Source organism: Manacus candei, unplaced genomic scaffold (assembly GCF_025592945.1).
Source record: "Manacus candei isolate 608988 ecotype Guabito, Panama unplaced genomic scaffold, ASM2559294v1 h1tg000014l, whole genome shotgun sequence".
Taxonomy (NCBI): Eukaryota; Metazoa; Chordata; class Aves; order Passeriformes; family Pipridae; genus Manacus; species Manacus candei.
Window position 1 is genome coordinate 65,533,633 of NW_026138062.1, and position 15,940 is coordinate 65,549,572.

The 15,940-nt window shown below is 39.4% G+C and overlaps 2 protein-coding genes across 3 annotated transcripts in view; one reads left to right on the top strand and one right to left on the bottom strand.

Moving 5' to 3' along the window:
• The window catches only part of LTN1 (listerin E3 ubiquitin protein ligase 1), a 31,025-nt gene extending 27,668 nt beyond the window's left edge, over positions 1-3,357 (top strand). Inside the window, exons 27-30 of the mRNA XM_051779752.1 lie at positions 57-271; positions 783-977; positions 1,603-1,770; positions 2,292-3,357. Of these exons, the coding sequence (XP_051635712.1) occupies positions 57-271; positions 783-977; positions 1,603-1,770; positions 2,292-2,354 (641 nt within the window). The 3' untranslated portion in view covers positions 2,355-3,357. The remainder of the gene's footprint in view (positions 1-56; positions 272-782; positions 978-1,602; positions 1,771-2,291) is intronic.
• A 208-nt stretch (positions 3,358-3,565) lies between these two features.
• Positions 3,566-13,393, bottom strand: N6AMT1 (N-6 adenine-specific DNA methyltransferase 1). Of its 2 annotated transcripts, none has more exons than XM_051779774.1 (6): positions 11,755-13,393; positions 10,615-10,704; positions 9,859-9,949; positions 8,520-8,603; positions 7,796-7,849; positions 3,566-7,013 (listed from the first exon to the last, which is right to left on the bottom strand). In XM_051779774.1, the coding sequence occupies exons 1-6, from the start codon at positions 12,084-12,086 to the stop codon at positions 6,993-6,995; spliced, it is 672 nt and encodes a 223-aa protein (XP_051635734.1). In that variant the 5' UTR covers positions 12,087-13,393; the 3' UTR covers positions 3,566-6,992. The 2 variants fall into 2 exon arrangements, with proteins under 2 accessions (XP_051635734.1, XP_051635733.1); XM_051779773.1 differs by having other exon boundaries at positions 7,708-7,849; positions 11,755-11,945.
• Between the last annotated feature and the right edge of the window lie 2,547 nt (positions 13,394-15,940).

Below are 15,940 nucleotides of genomic sequence, written 5' to 3' on the forward strand. Positions count from 1 at the left end.
CCATGACTAATGTGTTAAGAGTATTTGAGCATCCTTTCTTATCCTCCCTGGGACAGGAGTGCTGTCATCCCAGATTCCGCACTTGGCCTGCTCTGTGTACCACATAACGCTGAAAGACTTGCCAGCCATGGTCAGGCTTTGGTGGAATAGCTGTGAAAAACGTGTCTTCAATGTTGTAGATAAATTTACAAGCAAATACGTCAGCAGCGTCCTTTCTTCCCAGGAAATATCTTCTGTTCAGACCAGCACACAGTTGTTCAATGGCATGACGGTTAGTAACACTTTTTGTCCTTTCTTTTTATTTGCTTCAGTTTGTCGCAAACATTTTAAGAAATCTGACTTCTCATAACCAGACTGTGGTTCTGAGTGTTTTATATGATTGCATTTTTGTTGTTCTAAATGACTGATGAAACATAGTTTTGCTTGGTATCAATATATTAAATTGATGTTTATTAATATTCTGTTTAGAAAAAAAATGAAAGAATGGGTTTCAGGATGTTGGAGAAGTTGAGGAAGTGGAAGATACTGTTATCAATATACTACTTTTTGCTTTTTAAAAAAAATGTAACCCATCAGTAGATTGGAAAATGGCTGGTAATTTCCTTTTAGTTTGCCAAGATATAAGTAGATTTTTGTTTTCTTTGAGAAAAGTGTTTACCTGGTCTAAGAAAATTATTTCATGCGTACAGTAACATATTTATAGTTTATATGATCTATGTATAAAGACTAGAGATGGTGAGTATCTCTCTGGAGTTTTTTTAATATGTGCATTTTTTTCATAGGTAAAAGCTCGGTCTGCAGCACGAGAAGTCATTGCTACCTATTCAGTTGATGATATCTTTATTGAACTAATAATACAGCTTCCACCAAATTACCCACTGGGATCCATAACAGTTGAGAGTGGAAAGAGGGTTGGTGTGGCTGTTCAGCAGTGGCGTAATTGGATGCTACAGTTAAGCACATACCTTACACATCAGGTGGGTTTAAAGAAAGCTCCTAGTTTTGAAAACTTAAAAGTCCATATAATAGAAAAATATTCCTGGTAATGCAATATTGTATAGATCTGGATAATGGATCTCATCAGTTGATCGCAAAGCACTTCATAGGATTCAGGTCACTCTTACCATCTGCTTTTTTCCATATGCTTAAACAGAGGTAAAATGATCAGCCTGCTAAGTCCTGTTAAATCCATAGCCTGAGTTGAAAATTTACTCTTAAGACACGGGCCAGTGTTTGCCCCATGTGGCAATGCCATCTCAACTATAATTTGAAAAAAAAAACCCCCAAAAAATCAAACCCGAAAACCCAGTCCATGAAATTCTCTAAAAGACTGGTGGTTGCTGAAGTTGCATCGTCTGTGGTTTAACAAAGCAGTTACTGAAATTTAAAATCCCATTTTAAGTGCTCCTAAATGCATTCTACCTCTGTGATGAATACTCGCATTTCTGTAGATTAGACTATCATAAATTACTCACTGCATGTATTGCACATAATTTCAGATTATAAAGCCTTCAGGCTTTGTTTTCTTCATGTGTTGATGAATAATAGTAGGAATAGTCCAAAGGAATTCTACAGTATTAACAGCTCTTTTTCCTCTGTTAGAATGGAAGTATTATGGAAGGCTTATCTTTGTGGAAAAATAACGTTGATAAACGTTTTGAAGGCGTTGAAGATTGCATGATCTGCTTTTCAGTCATTCATGGTTCCAACTATTCTCTTCCCAAAAAAGCTTGCAGAACATGCAAGAAAAAGTTTCATTCAGCTTGCTTGGTAAGTACCTTGACTAAATCTTTTTTAAATAGGCAAAATATCCTGGAATCATAGAGCAGTTTGGCTTGGAAAGGACCTTATAGCTCATCTAGTTCCAAGCCCCCTGCCATAGGCAGGGACACTTCCACTAGACCAGGTTGCCCAGAACCCCATCCAACCTGGCTATCCATATAGTTTAAACCATCTAGTTTAAGCTTCTAGTGTAGTACCATCAATTTTCCACTTTGTCACTGGAGTATCTGGGATTAACTGAACTCATAAATTATCTCTGGATTTTGTACTAAGACATAAGGACATGTAATGAGAGGGGCTCCTACAGAGTGTGTGTGTAATATGTGTATATACAAATACATATGTATATATACACATGCATACATGCACAAGTGGAAAGGGTTTTTTTTAAAGTATAGTTAATGTTTTGGTACTTATATTCATTGGCAAATAATGATTATTATTGATGTACAGCGTTCCTGATATTCAGCTTGCATTTGTATATTAAACAGCTGTATTTCTTTTTTCAGTACAAATGGTTCACATCCAGCAACAAATCCACGTGTCCACTCTGTCGAGAGACATTCTTCTGAAATAAAACTGTCTTTCTTCTTTCTGTGAGCTGAATAACATGAAGAGCAGGTGATAAACTGTATGTTGAAAGAAGCTAACTCCTTGGAAATAATGTCAGTTACTTTAAATTCTTCACCAGTGGAATATGACACATATTTACCTCTGGACTGTTGTTTTTGTAAGTTTGAAGATTCTTCTTTGATATAAAGAAACAGATAATAATAATTTATTTTAATTGGTATATTTTTAAGATATGTTAAAAATTTCAGAAATAATGCAGAGTTATGTCTGAAAAAGTGGTGTTTAAGCCACAGCATAGTTGATTAAAACCTCTTATTTTAGGCATATTCTAACATGGTGTTATGTAATTAACCCAGATCATACCTCTTAATATAACAGGTGAATATAAAAGAGGTGGTATAAAGACTTGATTTTTGATTATGATGCATTCATAATAGTCCCTCTTATGGAGGAAAAAAAATGTTGTTGCTGTTAGACATTAAGGCATGAAACTACAGTGATAATCTTCTGTTAAAGCATAAAATTTAAACATAGCCTGTTCTAAATTAACATGTTTATAAACTGAAGTTTCCCTTTAACAGTTTCTTTTTCCCGAAACTCCTCAGCCATCCAGCAGCCTAAAAACATGAAAACTCAGAAGCCCAATTAAGTAGAGAGAGCACAATCATTCCTGCATGACAATGAATAACACCATCTATTATTGCTGATTGGCTTCTAAAGAGAAGGCATAGACACTTATCAATCTTTGTTTATCTTCATTAGTTGGCAAATTAGCTATCGCTGAATGTCCACTGTACTTCCACTGTCCTATAATAATAAGGACTGTAAGTGAATATACAGATGTATCTGAATTTAATAGCTTTCAACCATACATTTTTTCATGCCTTCTTTTTTTTAACAGCGGTAGCATACTAATATATTCCAACCTGGATGATATTTGTGGTGGATTTCTTTGAAAAGTCAATAAAAGGGGGGAATAAATAAATTTTGTCAATCTCTGTAGTCTCTGGATTGCTGTCTCTTCCTCTGTGTGATAAACTTTCAGGCATTAATAGTATAAATTTTAGGTTCTGTATGCTTTCTCAAAGTTGGTCACTTTTGAAGTGACAGCTCTAGGAATGATTTTAACTGTTGATAACTGAAGTCTATATTTTTAACAGGTAAGACTGGGCTTACAGAGGAGAAATTCCTTGACAATTTTTTTGAGTAAGAGAGAATGGAAAGGATTTAACACTGGTATTGAAAAGGTCTAACTGAAAAGACAGAGTAGGTAGAGCTGTATTGTTTCATAGTTACTGATGCTAAAACTCCAGGATTGTCTCAGTTGCATCACTGTGGTTATTCTCTTTACAAGGTCAGTAACTGACTTGAAGGCCAGCTGGGGTTAACCAGGTAATGCTTGAAAAGAGCCATGTTAGACTCTTCTAGCAGACCTTAACAAATGCTAAGTGTACATACACACATCTGTAGATGGCAAATTTCAAAATTGAAAAAAAATTACCTGTTGTGTCTACTAGTTCCCAGTCTTCACCAGGGTGATGGGAGCATAACAGGGATCACCTCTGGCAGAACTCACCTACGTTCTCATTTGGAGTGCATTTCGAGAAGTACTTCCACCAAAGCTGCAGCAGACCAACTGGAGAATTGGTTCTCCACCAGGAGAACTGCCTCATGAATTATTTAAGTGGATGCATGTATTTCCTTTTCCAAGTAGCCAGTTGTTAGATAGTTCAGTGCAATCATTCTTTTGTTCAAAGCATGTTGTTTTATTACACTTTCTGTTCTGATTTTTATTATTCTGTCCTTTATAACTTAAAACTGCACACACTGTTGAGTGTTGTGATCTAATGTGCCGGATGACTGCTCTCTTTTTATCTTTGATTACCTATTTTAAAAATAATTCTTTAGTGATAACTAAAATCTAGACAGTTTAATTAAAACTTCCTTTTGTTAAACACGTAGCTTAATTCTATTGCATGTTTTGATTGCATCTTAAAATCTTCTGATTAGCCAAAGCAGTCAACACTGTAAACTTCTAGAGGGGTCTATGGCTGTGACAGCATATTGGTTCATTCAAACAGCCCTGTGCCTTTAACATCAAATCCCATGATTCTACAGAAAAACAAAATTGTGCATAAAACCTCTTCTAACAGTTTTGTAAGGGGAAACTGAAGCAAAAAAAAAAAAGTGTGGCTTTGCTAAGGTCTGTCATCAAGTCAAAAAGGTTCTAGAAGTAGGAAGCAGGCAAATTGCAATATAGCTTCTCAGAAGTGACTAGCTGGTCACTACAAAATCAAAACTTTGCTTAAAATCTTCAGTGTGGAAACACTTCACATCACGTATGGCACAAAGTTTCTCTTAACAAGTTATTCAGAATGTAAAAGAAAGTCCTAAGTCAAGCCTCACTTTGGTCAAGGAAATGCAATTTTTTTTTAGCCTCAGTAGTTTCAAGAACTGTAATTCTTGAATATTGTATATTGTATAAATATACAATATTGTATTGTATAAATGTTAAGCAACACCTTTATCATGACTGCATCTTCCTTCTAAACCCTCTTGTTGTGTGTTTGTGTTCACATTCATGTTCATTCATATAAAAACAAATGGACAGAAAAGCTACTGAAGGGAGCTGTTAGCTGTGTTTGAACTGTTGAATTGACTTGCAGCCTTGTTCTTCAGCGGCCTGCTAAGCTGGGGAATGGCAGCTCTCAAGAGTGTAAAACAATCTCCACTGCACATTTCCTGCAATTCAGTCCTTTTTTCTATCTTCTTCAGGATGGTTTAAGGAATAATTTTTATGCCAGACTGGCCTAAGTTGACTTTTGACCTATATGAGCTTTTTTGCAGTCAAATACCTCAAGTGGCATAGAAAGGCATGTCTGTGCTAACAGCACCTCCACTTTTGCCTGTCTAAACCCTCCTTTTTTCAGTCTCCTGGAGAAGTTTTTTTAGGTTGCTGCAGAAGAAAGCTCTCCACTGGGGTCTGTTGGTCAGGAAATACCTTCCTGTTTTGGGTAGTGATTTTGAGAAAGGACTTTTATTCCATTTCTCTACTTCCTTGCAGTCATTGTTTTCAGTTACCCAGGAACTAGACTTTTTTAACTGCATGCTTAATACCTTTTCATGGATGACTACTCTTCATCTAGATTACTCCATAGTAGTATCCTCCTTCTAAAATGGCATAAAAGGGAGCACAATCACCATGTTACTGCCCAGAAGACTTCAGGAAAGGAATAGCATGCCTTGAATCATAGAATTGTTAGGGTTTAAAAGACCTTTAAGATCATGAAATCCAACCAACCCACCACCACTTCATGTTCACTATTAAACCATGTCCTCAAGTGCTATATCCACATGTTTTTTGAACATTTCCAGGGATGGTGACTCCACATTTCCCTGGAAGTCTATTCCAAAGCTTGACAACTCTCTGTGTGAATTTATTTTTTTTTTAATACCTAATCCAAACCTCCCCTGGCACAACTTGAGGCTTTTTCCTCTCATCCTGTCACTTGTTACCTGTCAGAAGAGGCCAACCCACACCTGGGTGCAACCTCCCTTCAGCGAGTTGTAGAGTGACAAGGTGTCCCCTGAGCCTCCTGTTCTCCAGGCTAAACACCCCCAGCTCCCTCAGCTGCTCATCAGACTTGTCCTCCAGACCCTTCCCCAGCTCCCTTGCCCTTCTCTGGATATGCTTCAGCACCTCAACATTCTTCCTGAACTAAGGGGCCCGAAACTGAATCCAGGATTTGAGGTGTGGCCTCACCAGTGCCCAGCACAGGGGGACAATCACTGCCTTGGTCCTGCTGGCCACACTATTGCTGACACAGGCCAGGATGCCACTGGGCCTCTTGGCCACCTGGGCACACACACTGGATCATATTCAGCCACTGTCAACTTGCACCCCCAGGTTCTTTTCTGCTGGGCAGCTTTCCAGCCACTCTGCCCCCAGCCTGTAGCGCTGCAGGGGGTTGTGGTGACCCAAGGGCAGGACCTGGCACAGGAAAGACACTTGCTTCTCCTTTCTGTTCAGAAGTACACCATTTCCTTCTGACAGAAACAAACCTGCTCATTGTGCCTTAGACCTGTAAAGGTGCCTGATACTACATCAAAAGGAGTACCACGGATTCAAAGTATTCCTTTAAACCCAGCATAGCTACAAACTAGCTCTAAAAACAGGAGGAATTACATCAAGTATGTTATTATAACAAGACGCAATGACAAATATACAAATACTTATTTATAGAGGAAAAAGCCTTTGGTGCTTAAGTGCAAATGCAGCAGGGTGGGTTACTTCATGGTCCCTCCACAACTGCCCTGCAGATAGCCAGAGGATAACTGTACCTCTGCCAGCAGACAACAGCTGGTTCACATCCAGAATAAATATAAATACAGAGTCTTGATCAGTCTCACTGCAGTAATCAGGAAGTGAGAGTACACCTCAAGAAGGTCAAAAATCTTGGTTTAAAAATTATTTGACAACTTCAGTGTTCAGCTGACAATTAGATGTTCAACTTTCTGCATGCCTACTCCCTGGAAGGTGAAGAGAAATTATCAAGACTTCCTAAATTTGAGGATAGTCAGCTTCTCTTGTCCTGCTTGCCTGGAAAGTACTTGTATGCCTTCTAAGCCACTTTTCTTCATTGTTTCCAGAATTTCATCTGTAATTGAAAGTTCAGTGTTTACAACTGAATTACAAACTGGTTATAAAGTATCTGTCAAACATAAATTGTAAAGCAAAGATTATAAACTATGTCCTCTTATTCTTTCAGACAGTAATTTTTGTGCAAAATAATCTCCCACCAAGAATAAAGCTTACAATTTACTACCTGAAGTTCAGTATTTTGCTATTAATAACAAAGAAAAATTCTGTATGAAGCTAAACTGTAGGAGAAAGGAAAAAGGAGATTTTGCAGCATCATCTCCCAAAAGCTGCCTAATAAATCAGGTGTGAAGAATAATCTTTCTTCTTAAAATTACTTGATAACTTGTAGGCATTAGCATTAGATCAGAAGAAACAAGCCCAAATCTTTTCCCTATACCTTTAAAATGAAATGCATCACATTTCCAGCTAAGGGCTTTTGTCTTTTAAGTTAACACCACCGTTCTCTTCCATGAGAAAGGATTGGCCTGGCTTTGTTAATTAGTTCAGAAGATTTACAGTCACCTCTCAGACTTAAAACTGAACTCTTGCAGAGCTGCTAGGGTCCTACATACTACCATTTTCCAAATTAGCTTGGGGAGGTCTTAGTTTTGATAAATTTGCTTGTATTTTTGGTCTAGCTGTGATCAATATTTTGATTAATAGTGTTAAAACTGGTTTGGCACATTTAAATGTCCAAGGACAGTGATCACCTGGATTATTTTCTTTAATTGTGACCAAGTAGAATAATCCTCCTGGTGAAAGTAGGTCTGGTACTAACGGGAAAACTCTATCCATTACCTCTCTGCCCTGTTTGCCACCAGCCCAGGATACCTCTATTCCATGGCCTTTCACCTAGGAAGAATGAAAACAAAGACTGTCATAACATAGAATGATAGAATTGTCAGTGGTACTTGTAAGAGAATCATCACTATAATCTCTAGCTTTAGGTGTCTGCCATTAGAAGTCTGACAATTCTGATTCAGTGGGTTAGTTTATGCAGCAAATTACTTCAAGACTACTTTCTACAGGATGAACATACTATTTTGTTTCAAGTTCTATTCTTAAACTGAATTAAAAGAGCTACATTGTCACATACTTTGTATGTATTTTCTTGTAATGTTTTATGAGCTTGTTTGCCAAGTCAAAGGTCGTCAGAAAACCCCTGAAGTGTTTATGGTCAAATTCTGAGAGTAGGAGTCTGCAGAAGCAGAGGATTTTTATTCTGCAGGAAACAAATGCATTTTCAGTTGAAAGTCTTCTATTTAGTATGCCTAACAGAAGTCCTACATGGTTTATACTTGATGGAGGAAGCAGGTACTGAGAAGCAGCAGCTAGCAATCCTTATTCCCATGTAGAGTTTATAGGGAACTCCAGCATTTTCACTAAATCAGTGCTGGTCCTACAACATCCTTTACTATTTCAAAAAACCCTTGCAGTTTTCATAGCAGGGTCTTTTTGATTTGCTGTCTCTCCTCTGACAGTAGAAATACTATTTTTATTGTGTATTTCAAGTTTTTCTTACCTCTTCAGAAGGTGTTACCACATACGGTGGATTAAACAGCAGCAGATCAACCTTCCCATTTAGTCTTGGAGACAATCCTTTGACCTGTGGATGAAGTTGATGATTCTTTTGTGTGGTTTTTTTTTTTTTTGAAACATGAAGAATGCAAATATTTTGTAAAAATACAGTTACGTAATGCTGGATATTCTAAGCATTTCATCCTGACTTAGGAATACTAACCTTTACTTTCTATGTGCAAGAGAAGCATCAAGAAGAAGTACCCATGCAGAGCAGAACAATTTTGATAGTCTTATGATTATGTTATGCATAAGTTGTAGAAAAGCAAGAGACACATGTGCAGACACAGGGGTAGTACTTTAGTTCAGAATTTAAGTTAGATATAAAAGAATGTTGAATTTTTCATTGGTTAACATTTGTTAGCCAAAATGACTGATCTGTGACAACTGCAGTTCAGTTCTCAGGTATGAGCAGTTGTTCATCCATTTTAAATCCCATTTATTGTTGCCTATCTACATCGTCTTCTGTAAACATATATATTCAGGGTTAAAAGATGAGAAAATTAGGTTTTCTCCATATCAAATTTTGTAAGAAACTAAAAGTAACAATATACACAGGTCCTAATTAAATCAGAAAAGGCTGAGAACTAAGAACTGTATAGCTTTAGAGGAAGGGGTATGATAATGTCAAGTGACTACAGAATTCCTCGTCCAGCATTTTCCCAAACTGTATCTACACAATTTATTTTTTAAATTAATTCAATGACTTTTTAGAGCTTAATTATGAATTTTAGAGCTTGAGTAGTGTGGTTTTCTCTTCTTTCAGAAACATTTTGGCATTTTTGTTTTCTTTTTCCCCATCCATGCTTTTAAAAAGAAGGTTTGTTCTAGGCTTTTTAGTTACTTTTCAGAATCAGGGCCACAAAGATGATTACAGGTCTGGAGCATCTCTCTTATGAGAAGAGACTGCAGGAGCTGGGCCTGCTTAGTCTGCAGAAAAGACTGAGAGGGAGGGGATCTCATTAATGCATATAAATATCTCAAAGGTGGGTGCCAAGAGGATGGTGCCAGGCTCTTTTCAGTGGTGCCCAACAGCAAAACAAGGAGTAATGATCATAAACTAAAACACAACAAGTTCCACCTCAACATGAGGAAGAACTTTACATTGAGGGTGACAGAGCACTGGAACAGGCTGTCCAGGGAGGTCATGGATTCTCCCTCTCTGGAGACATTCAAAATCCACCTGGACATGTGCTTAACTATTGTGTGATTCTGTGATCTCTAATAAGTATTAAAAAATTACAAAAACTATAAAGAAGATATTACTGAAACATCTATCTTACCAAGTCAGTAATGACTGGCTGAAGGTGAACATTGTTAAGCCGAGCTGTCTCCTGTGTACAGTAAGCTGCCATGGGGTTGATATCTGTACATCTAAAAGCAAAACATTACTAAGTGTAAGTTATAGGCTACCGTACATGGAAGTTTAACCCTATGAACCACATGCTAATTTATGTACTCTCAAAGACAATATCCATTTCAGCATCCTTTGCTTTGCAAGTAAATAGCAAAAAACACCTAGTAAAACACACACATTGTATTAGCAGCTAAACCACTCAATGCTACACTGTGAGTTTTAATGGCTGTCTGAAAGCTGAAGTGTAGGATTTCCACTTCAACGCTAGCTCTGCATAAATATATATATTCATACAAGTCTCTAATAAAATTCAGTTACTCCCAACACCCAGGTAACTAATCTCATGAGACCACAGGAAGACTAGTCAGTGGGTAAAATTTAAGATTCAACCCAGCAAACACAAGTGTAGGCATGGAAAAATGGAACTGTAGTCACAGCACTACTTAATTACAGAACCTGAAGTAAATAGTTCAGCACCTGTTGTGGTGCATCCCCTTTTGCCCTCAGTCCACATCTCAGAAATGCTCAACAGGCTTTCTTTTTGCTTTAATTTCCTTAGCTGTAGAACTGAGCTAATATTTCTTTGTAAACAGTTTTTAAAATGGTAAAATGAAAAATATATATTTGAGGGCTAAGCATTCTTTATTATTGCATGCAACAGTTAAAATGCTGTTATACTTACATGTACAGTGCACTGGATCCAAGAATGGAAGAAGCTAGAAATGTTGAAACCACACCAGATCCAGATCCTATTTCAAGGCAGATCTCAACTCTAAAGAGAGAAAACTCTGGATGACTTTTATTTGTAACATATAAGAGCATCACAACAGATACAGAATTAGTCAAGACAGTGTTATGAAACATGCTCTCCTTCTCCCAAACGTGCTAAAGTCATAGAATATCATAGAATATCCTGAGTTGGAAGGGACCCACAAGGATCATCAGTTCCGGCTCCTGAACTTGCTGGTCACATGGCCCTCAATGCTCACATTATGTCACCTCTCCCATAGTGGCTTCCAGGCCTCCTGGTGCCCATACAGATGATTCCTGGTGATTACAAGCCACTTCTGGAAACACATACGTTTCTCCTATGCCTAACATGAAAGTTCCTGTTAACTATGCAATCTCAATAGTACAAGCTACATTTCTACAGCATTTATTGTACATTTATTGCAGCAAGGCTGAACTGCAACAGAAATTATGGAAGTTCACTGTGAAGCCGCTCGAAGAGAGCAGGGCTCAAATGCATGGCATCGTAGAATATTCTGAGCTGGAAGGGACTCACAAGGATCATCAAAGTCCAACTCCTGCCCCTGTGCAGGACACCCCAAGAATAACACCCTGTGCCTGAGAGCATCATCCAAACCCTCCCTGAACTCTGTCAGGCTTGGGGCTGGGACCACTTCCCTGGGGAGCCTGTTCCAGTGCCCAACCACCCTCTGGGTGAACCATGTTTTCCTGATATCCAACTTCAATCTTCCCTGACACAGCTTCATGCCGTTCCCTCGGGTCTCGTCACTGGTAAACAGAGAGCAAAGATCAGTGTCTGTCCCTCCACCTCCCCTCACGAGGGAAGCTATGGGGTCTGCCCTCAGTATGCTCTTCTCCAGGCTGAACAAGTCCAGTGACCTCAGCCGCTGCTCGTATGGCCCCTCTAGACCCTTCACCGTCTTCGCAGCCCTCCTCTGGATACTGACAGCTTTAAGGCCCCTCTGAAACTGTGCTGCCCAGTCCCTCTGTGACAGCAATCCCTCAGCAGATAAACCCCCTCCTCGGGTGCCTGGCGGCCGGTGCCGGTCCCGCCCCTCCGCGCCGCCCCTACCGAGCCTCCCGCAGGCGGCCCGCGTCCTGCTCCAGCGCATCCAGCAGCAGGAAGGTGTCCTCGGCCGGCTCGTACACGTCGCGGAAGGGCCCCCGCGGGCCCAGGTGTCCGTACCGCGGGGTGGGCAGCGCCGGCCCCGCCATGGCGGCACCTCCGGCGCGGGGGGAAGGGGCGGGCCGGGGGAGGGAACTGCGCGGTCCGGGCCTGCGGCGGGCGGGGCGGCATGGCCGCCATCCCACCGAGCCGGCGTTAGACGACCGCAGTGTGCGCGGTCGTCCACCCGTGGGTGTCCGTGGGTGCTGATGTGAGAGAGCCCTGCTGGTGTTGCTCATAATTTTGGTGTCCGCTTCACAGATTGTGTTTCCACCGTGAGAACTACCGCAGGGAGTCAGCGTGAACACCGAATGAAAGAGGTGCTGAGGGAAGTTCTCGAAGCACACAGGGGAAACCCTTACATTGATACTCAACTTAAACGAAGCTCTATTTTCCAGTTATAAAATACTATGTTTCTGTGATTTTTAGTCAACAACACCTCACCACATGCTTATGTACCAACCCTGTGAACTTCAGAGTCGTAGAATCACAGAATGGCTTGGGTTGGAAGGCACCTTAAAGATCGTCTGGATCAAACCCCCCTGCCATGGGCAGGGACACCTTCCACTAGACCAGGTTGCTCAGAGCCCCATCCAACCTGGCCTTAAACACTTCCAGGGGTGGGGCAGCCACAGCTTCTCTGGGCAACATGTTCCATTGTCTCGCCACACTCACACTAAAAGAATTTCATCCTAATATCCAATCTAAACCTACTCACTTTCAGTTTGAAGTCTTAACCCCTTTTCACTACATGCCTCTGTAAGTAATCTCTCTCCATCTTTCTTCTAGGCTTTTTGGGTACTGGAAGACCTCAATTATGTCACCCTGAAACCTTCTCTTTTCTAGGCTGAACAATCCTGATTCTCTCAGCCTTTCTTCATAGGATAGGTGCTCACTCCAGTCATCCTGGTGTCCTCTTCTGGACTTGCTCCCACATGTCGATGTCGTTCCTGTGCTGGGGACCCCAGAGATGGATGCAGTACTCTAACAAAAATGAGGCTCTGCAAAACTAAGAATTGAGGGGAAATTTCAGGGCTCAGATCAGACTAATAATTTCCTCTACACAACAAACCCCAAACAAATTGTGATCAAAAGCAGAAGAGAGAGGTGGACAAATTCTAATTCCCATTAAATGTCTGTGTTCAATTATTAATGCAGTGAACACTCAAATTCTGGCAGTAAGATGAATGTCTAGGTCAATGAAGGAAACAGGTGATGTTAACAAACAAGTTAGAATCTTAAAATGTTATTTTGATAGGAATTTTGAGTAACATGAGTTTTGGCAAAAGAAGGAAAAAAATGCACCTAAACAACTAACCCAGTGGATTAATCTTTGTTGACTTACATATATAAATGTACTTAAAATACAAGTATGTATGTGGCCTGGTTCCGGACAGGACAGGGTTAATATTTGCAGTAGCCAGGAGGGAACATGGCTGGGACCTGCAGGTTGTTCTATACCACTTCACCTCATTTTCTGGGAACTGGGAAAACGCCTGCTTCCAGGTCGGGGTAGTGTGGCACGGTCAGGTATGGTTGAAGGTTTCCACAATAACATTTCTCGTACATTCTGTTATTAGTATTGTTGCTGTTACTGTTTGTTTTCTTGTCTCATTGCTGTTTCCAATAAATTGTTCATATCTCAACCTGTGGTCTTTAACTTTTGTGCCTCTAATTGTCCTCTCCAACCTGCCACAGGAGAAGGGCAGGGGGACAGGAAGACTAAATTGGAGAATACCATTCCTAAACCATGACAGTATGTTATGTACCTTAAGTACATAAATGTACCTAAGTCAGGTATGTCTTGTTTGCTACTCTCCATTTTGGTTTTTTTTTCTGGAACCCGGGAAAGATAGCCCATTTCCACTTTTCACATGCAACTGTGAATGGCTTCTGTAAAACAGAGGATATCTGCCATTCCTACAGAAGAACAGCTTCATTTTTGAGCATCTTGTAATTCATAAGTGCTGCTAAACTCATTTTGAAGCTAGTTTTTTTTTCTCTTTATTTCTGTATCCGCTGTAGGGTCAGCTTTGCATTGAAATGTAGGAAAACACAGAAATGGAGTTCCTGTGTCGTGTGAAGATCTCATCCTTTACCCTCCATTGCAAAGAATTGTACTGAAAGTTTGTTGTTCATCTATTTCACATACATGAGTGTGAGAAAAAGATGGTGTCATCATTATACTCAGTTCTTACCATAACAAGAAATTTGTTTGGGTAAATTCTCTTAGAAAAAAGACTATCCCTGCACACTGGAGAAAAAACCCCAACAATACCAAAAAAGAACAGCTAACTAGTGTTGCCTGACCCAGGTGTTGGACACCAGCTCACCAGCCAGGTACCTGGAAGATTTAACTGAAAATTCAGCGTTATTCAGTACATCCTGCCTTACATCTGCCTTTAGCTGTGTCCCACGTTTCCAAGTAAAATCAAAGTGCTGCTCTTTATCCTCAAAGCCAACCTTTTTCAAGTAACCAGAAATTATCAATAATAATAATAATATACCAGAAATATGTGACAAGAATTATGATGAGCCTGTAGTAAGCAACTGTCCTTTATGTCCAATCCTTTGGGGTAAGTGAATGCAATCAGATATCCAGAGATAAATATTCAGAGATCCAAAAATGAGGTTTTAACTCAAGGATCATTTTTGTCCTGTCATGGAAATGAAACCATCAAGTTTTATTTTAAAACAGGTTTCTTGGTCTACCATTTAGAGTGTAAAGCAATTCTAGAAAATGAGAAGTTCAGAAAATTTCAGTTTTCAGAGTAAATTTATTCATGGACCTGATCTTGTACTAGTATTACTTTTAGTTTAAAATGTTATTTTCTCTTCATTTATTCTCTCACATTAAGTGTTGTCATAACCTACCTCAACCTTCATTTTGCCAACTAAATTAGTCCTTATTGCCTCCTAATTTATGTCCTTATCATATTCTTTCATCATCCTGTTCTGATAAGATTTATTCGGCATGGTGTCTAAATACAGGGTAAATGAGATCTTAGCCTGTGAGAAGATAATAGTTTCCTTAACTTGAAATCTCTTGGCTGACGAAGAGCAGGAATATCACATTTGTGTCAGAATGGTGGGTTCTGACTGAGGTTAATGTTAATCTGCTCTTACCTGGACCATCAGTGGAGGAAAATAGACTGCTTCTGTGGGCCAGGGGCTTGACAGGAGACAATAACCGGTTTTTTAGCTTAAAAGGAAACCCAGTAGATACTCCTTCATTTCATCTGTCTTCCCATCTGCTGTACCAGAGAAACAAATACTTTGAAAACATATTAAGCTTGCATAAAATTCCATTACTTTGGAAATGAAGTCATGTAAAGAGACAGAATTTTGCATTGTGTCCATATTGGGAAAATTAATTTTTTGGATATATTTTTTTAATCTCTACAGGTGGTCAAGCTTTGGAGTGCTGTAGAAGAAATTACTTCACCATCTTCAGCTGTACTGGCTGTTATTTTTGGCTGTTTCATACTTCATGAAATCTAGTTAATTATTATTGGGTTTTTTTAATACTTATAAGTCCTTCTGGGTGAATTTTACAAAACATTTATTTTTATTGCTTATATAACTACGTACCTAAAATGTTTTTCTTGGTAGGTAACTGTACTGGTTTTGCCAAAACAGATTCTATTTCAATTTTGGGAAGTTGTTGGAAGGCTAATACGGGAATATGTTTTTCAGTGGTGCCTGTGCTATGTTATTAAAGTAGGCTTTATGGAGATGAAAAATTGTTCTTGACAGGAATCATAACCATTTGTTTACGCTAAGATGTATGGCTTCATCCCATTTGGAATTCAGTGCCATACTTCTCACACAGCAAATCCTTAACCCATGATTTCCTAACTGCCTGTCAGCCCTCAGAGATCTCCATTATAAAATTCTCAAACATTTCACAGCTGCATCTGGCCCTCTGTGTCCTGGAAGTAATGTAGACCTGTGCTGGACCTATGAATGCTCCTGTTTCACTGCATTTGAGGTCTGGAAAAAATCTCTTTATCTAAGTAGTCCAACAAGCAACCTCATCTTATAATATATTTCTCAAACTGAGCAAGTATCTTCTTGAAAGTATATAGGCTTC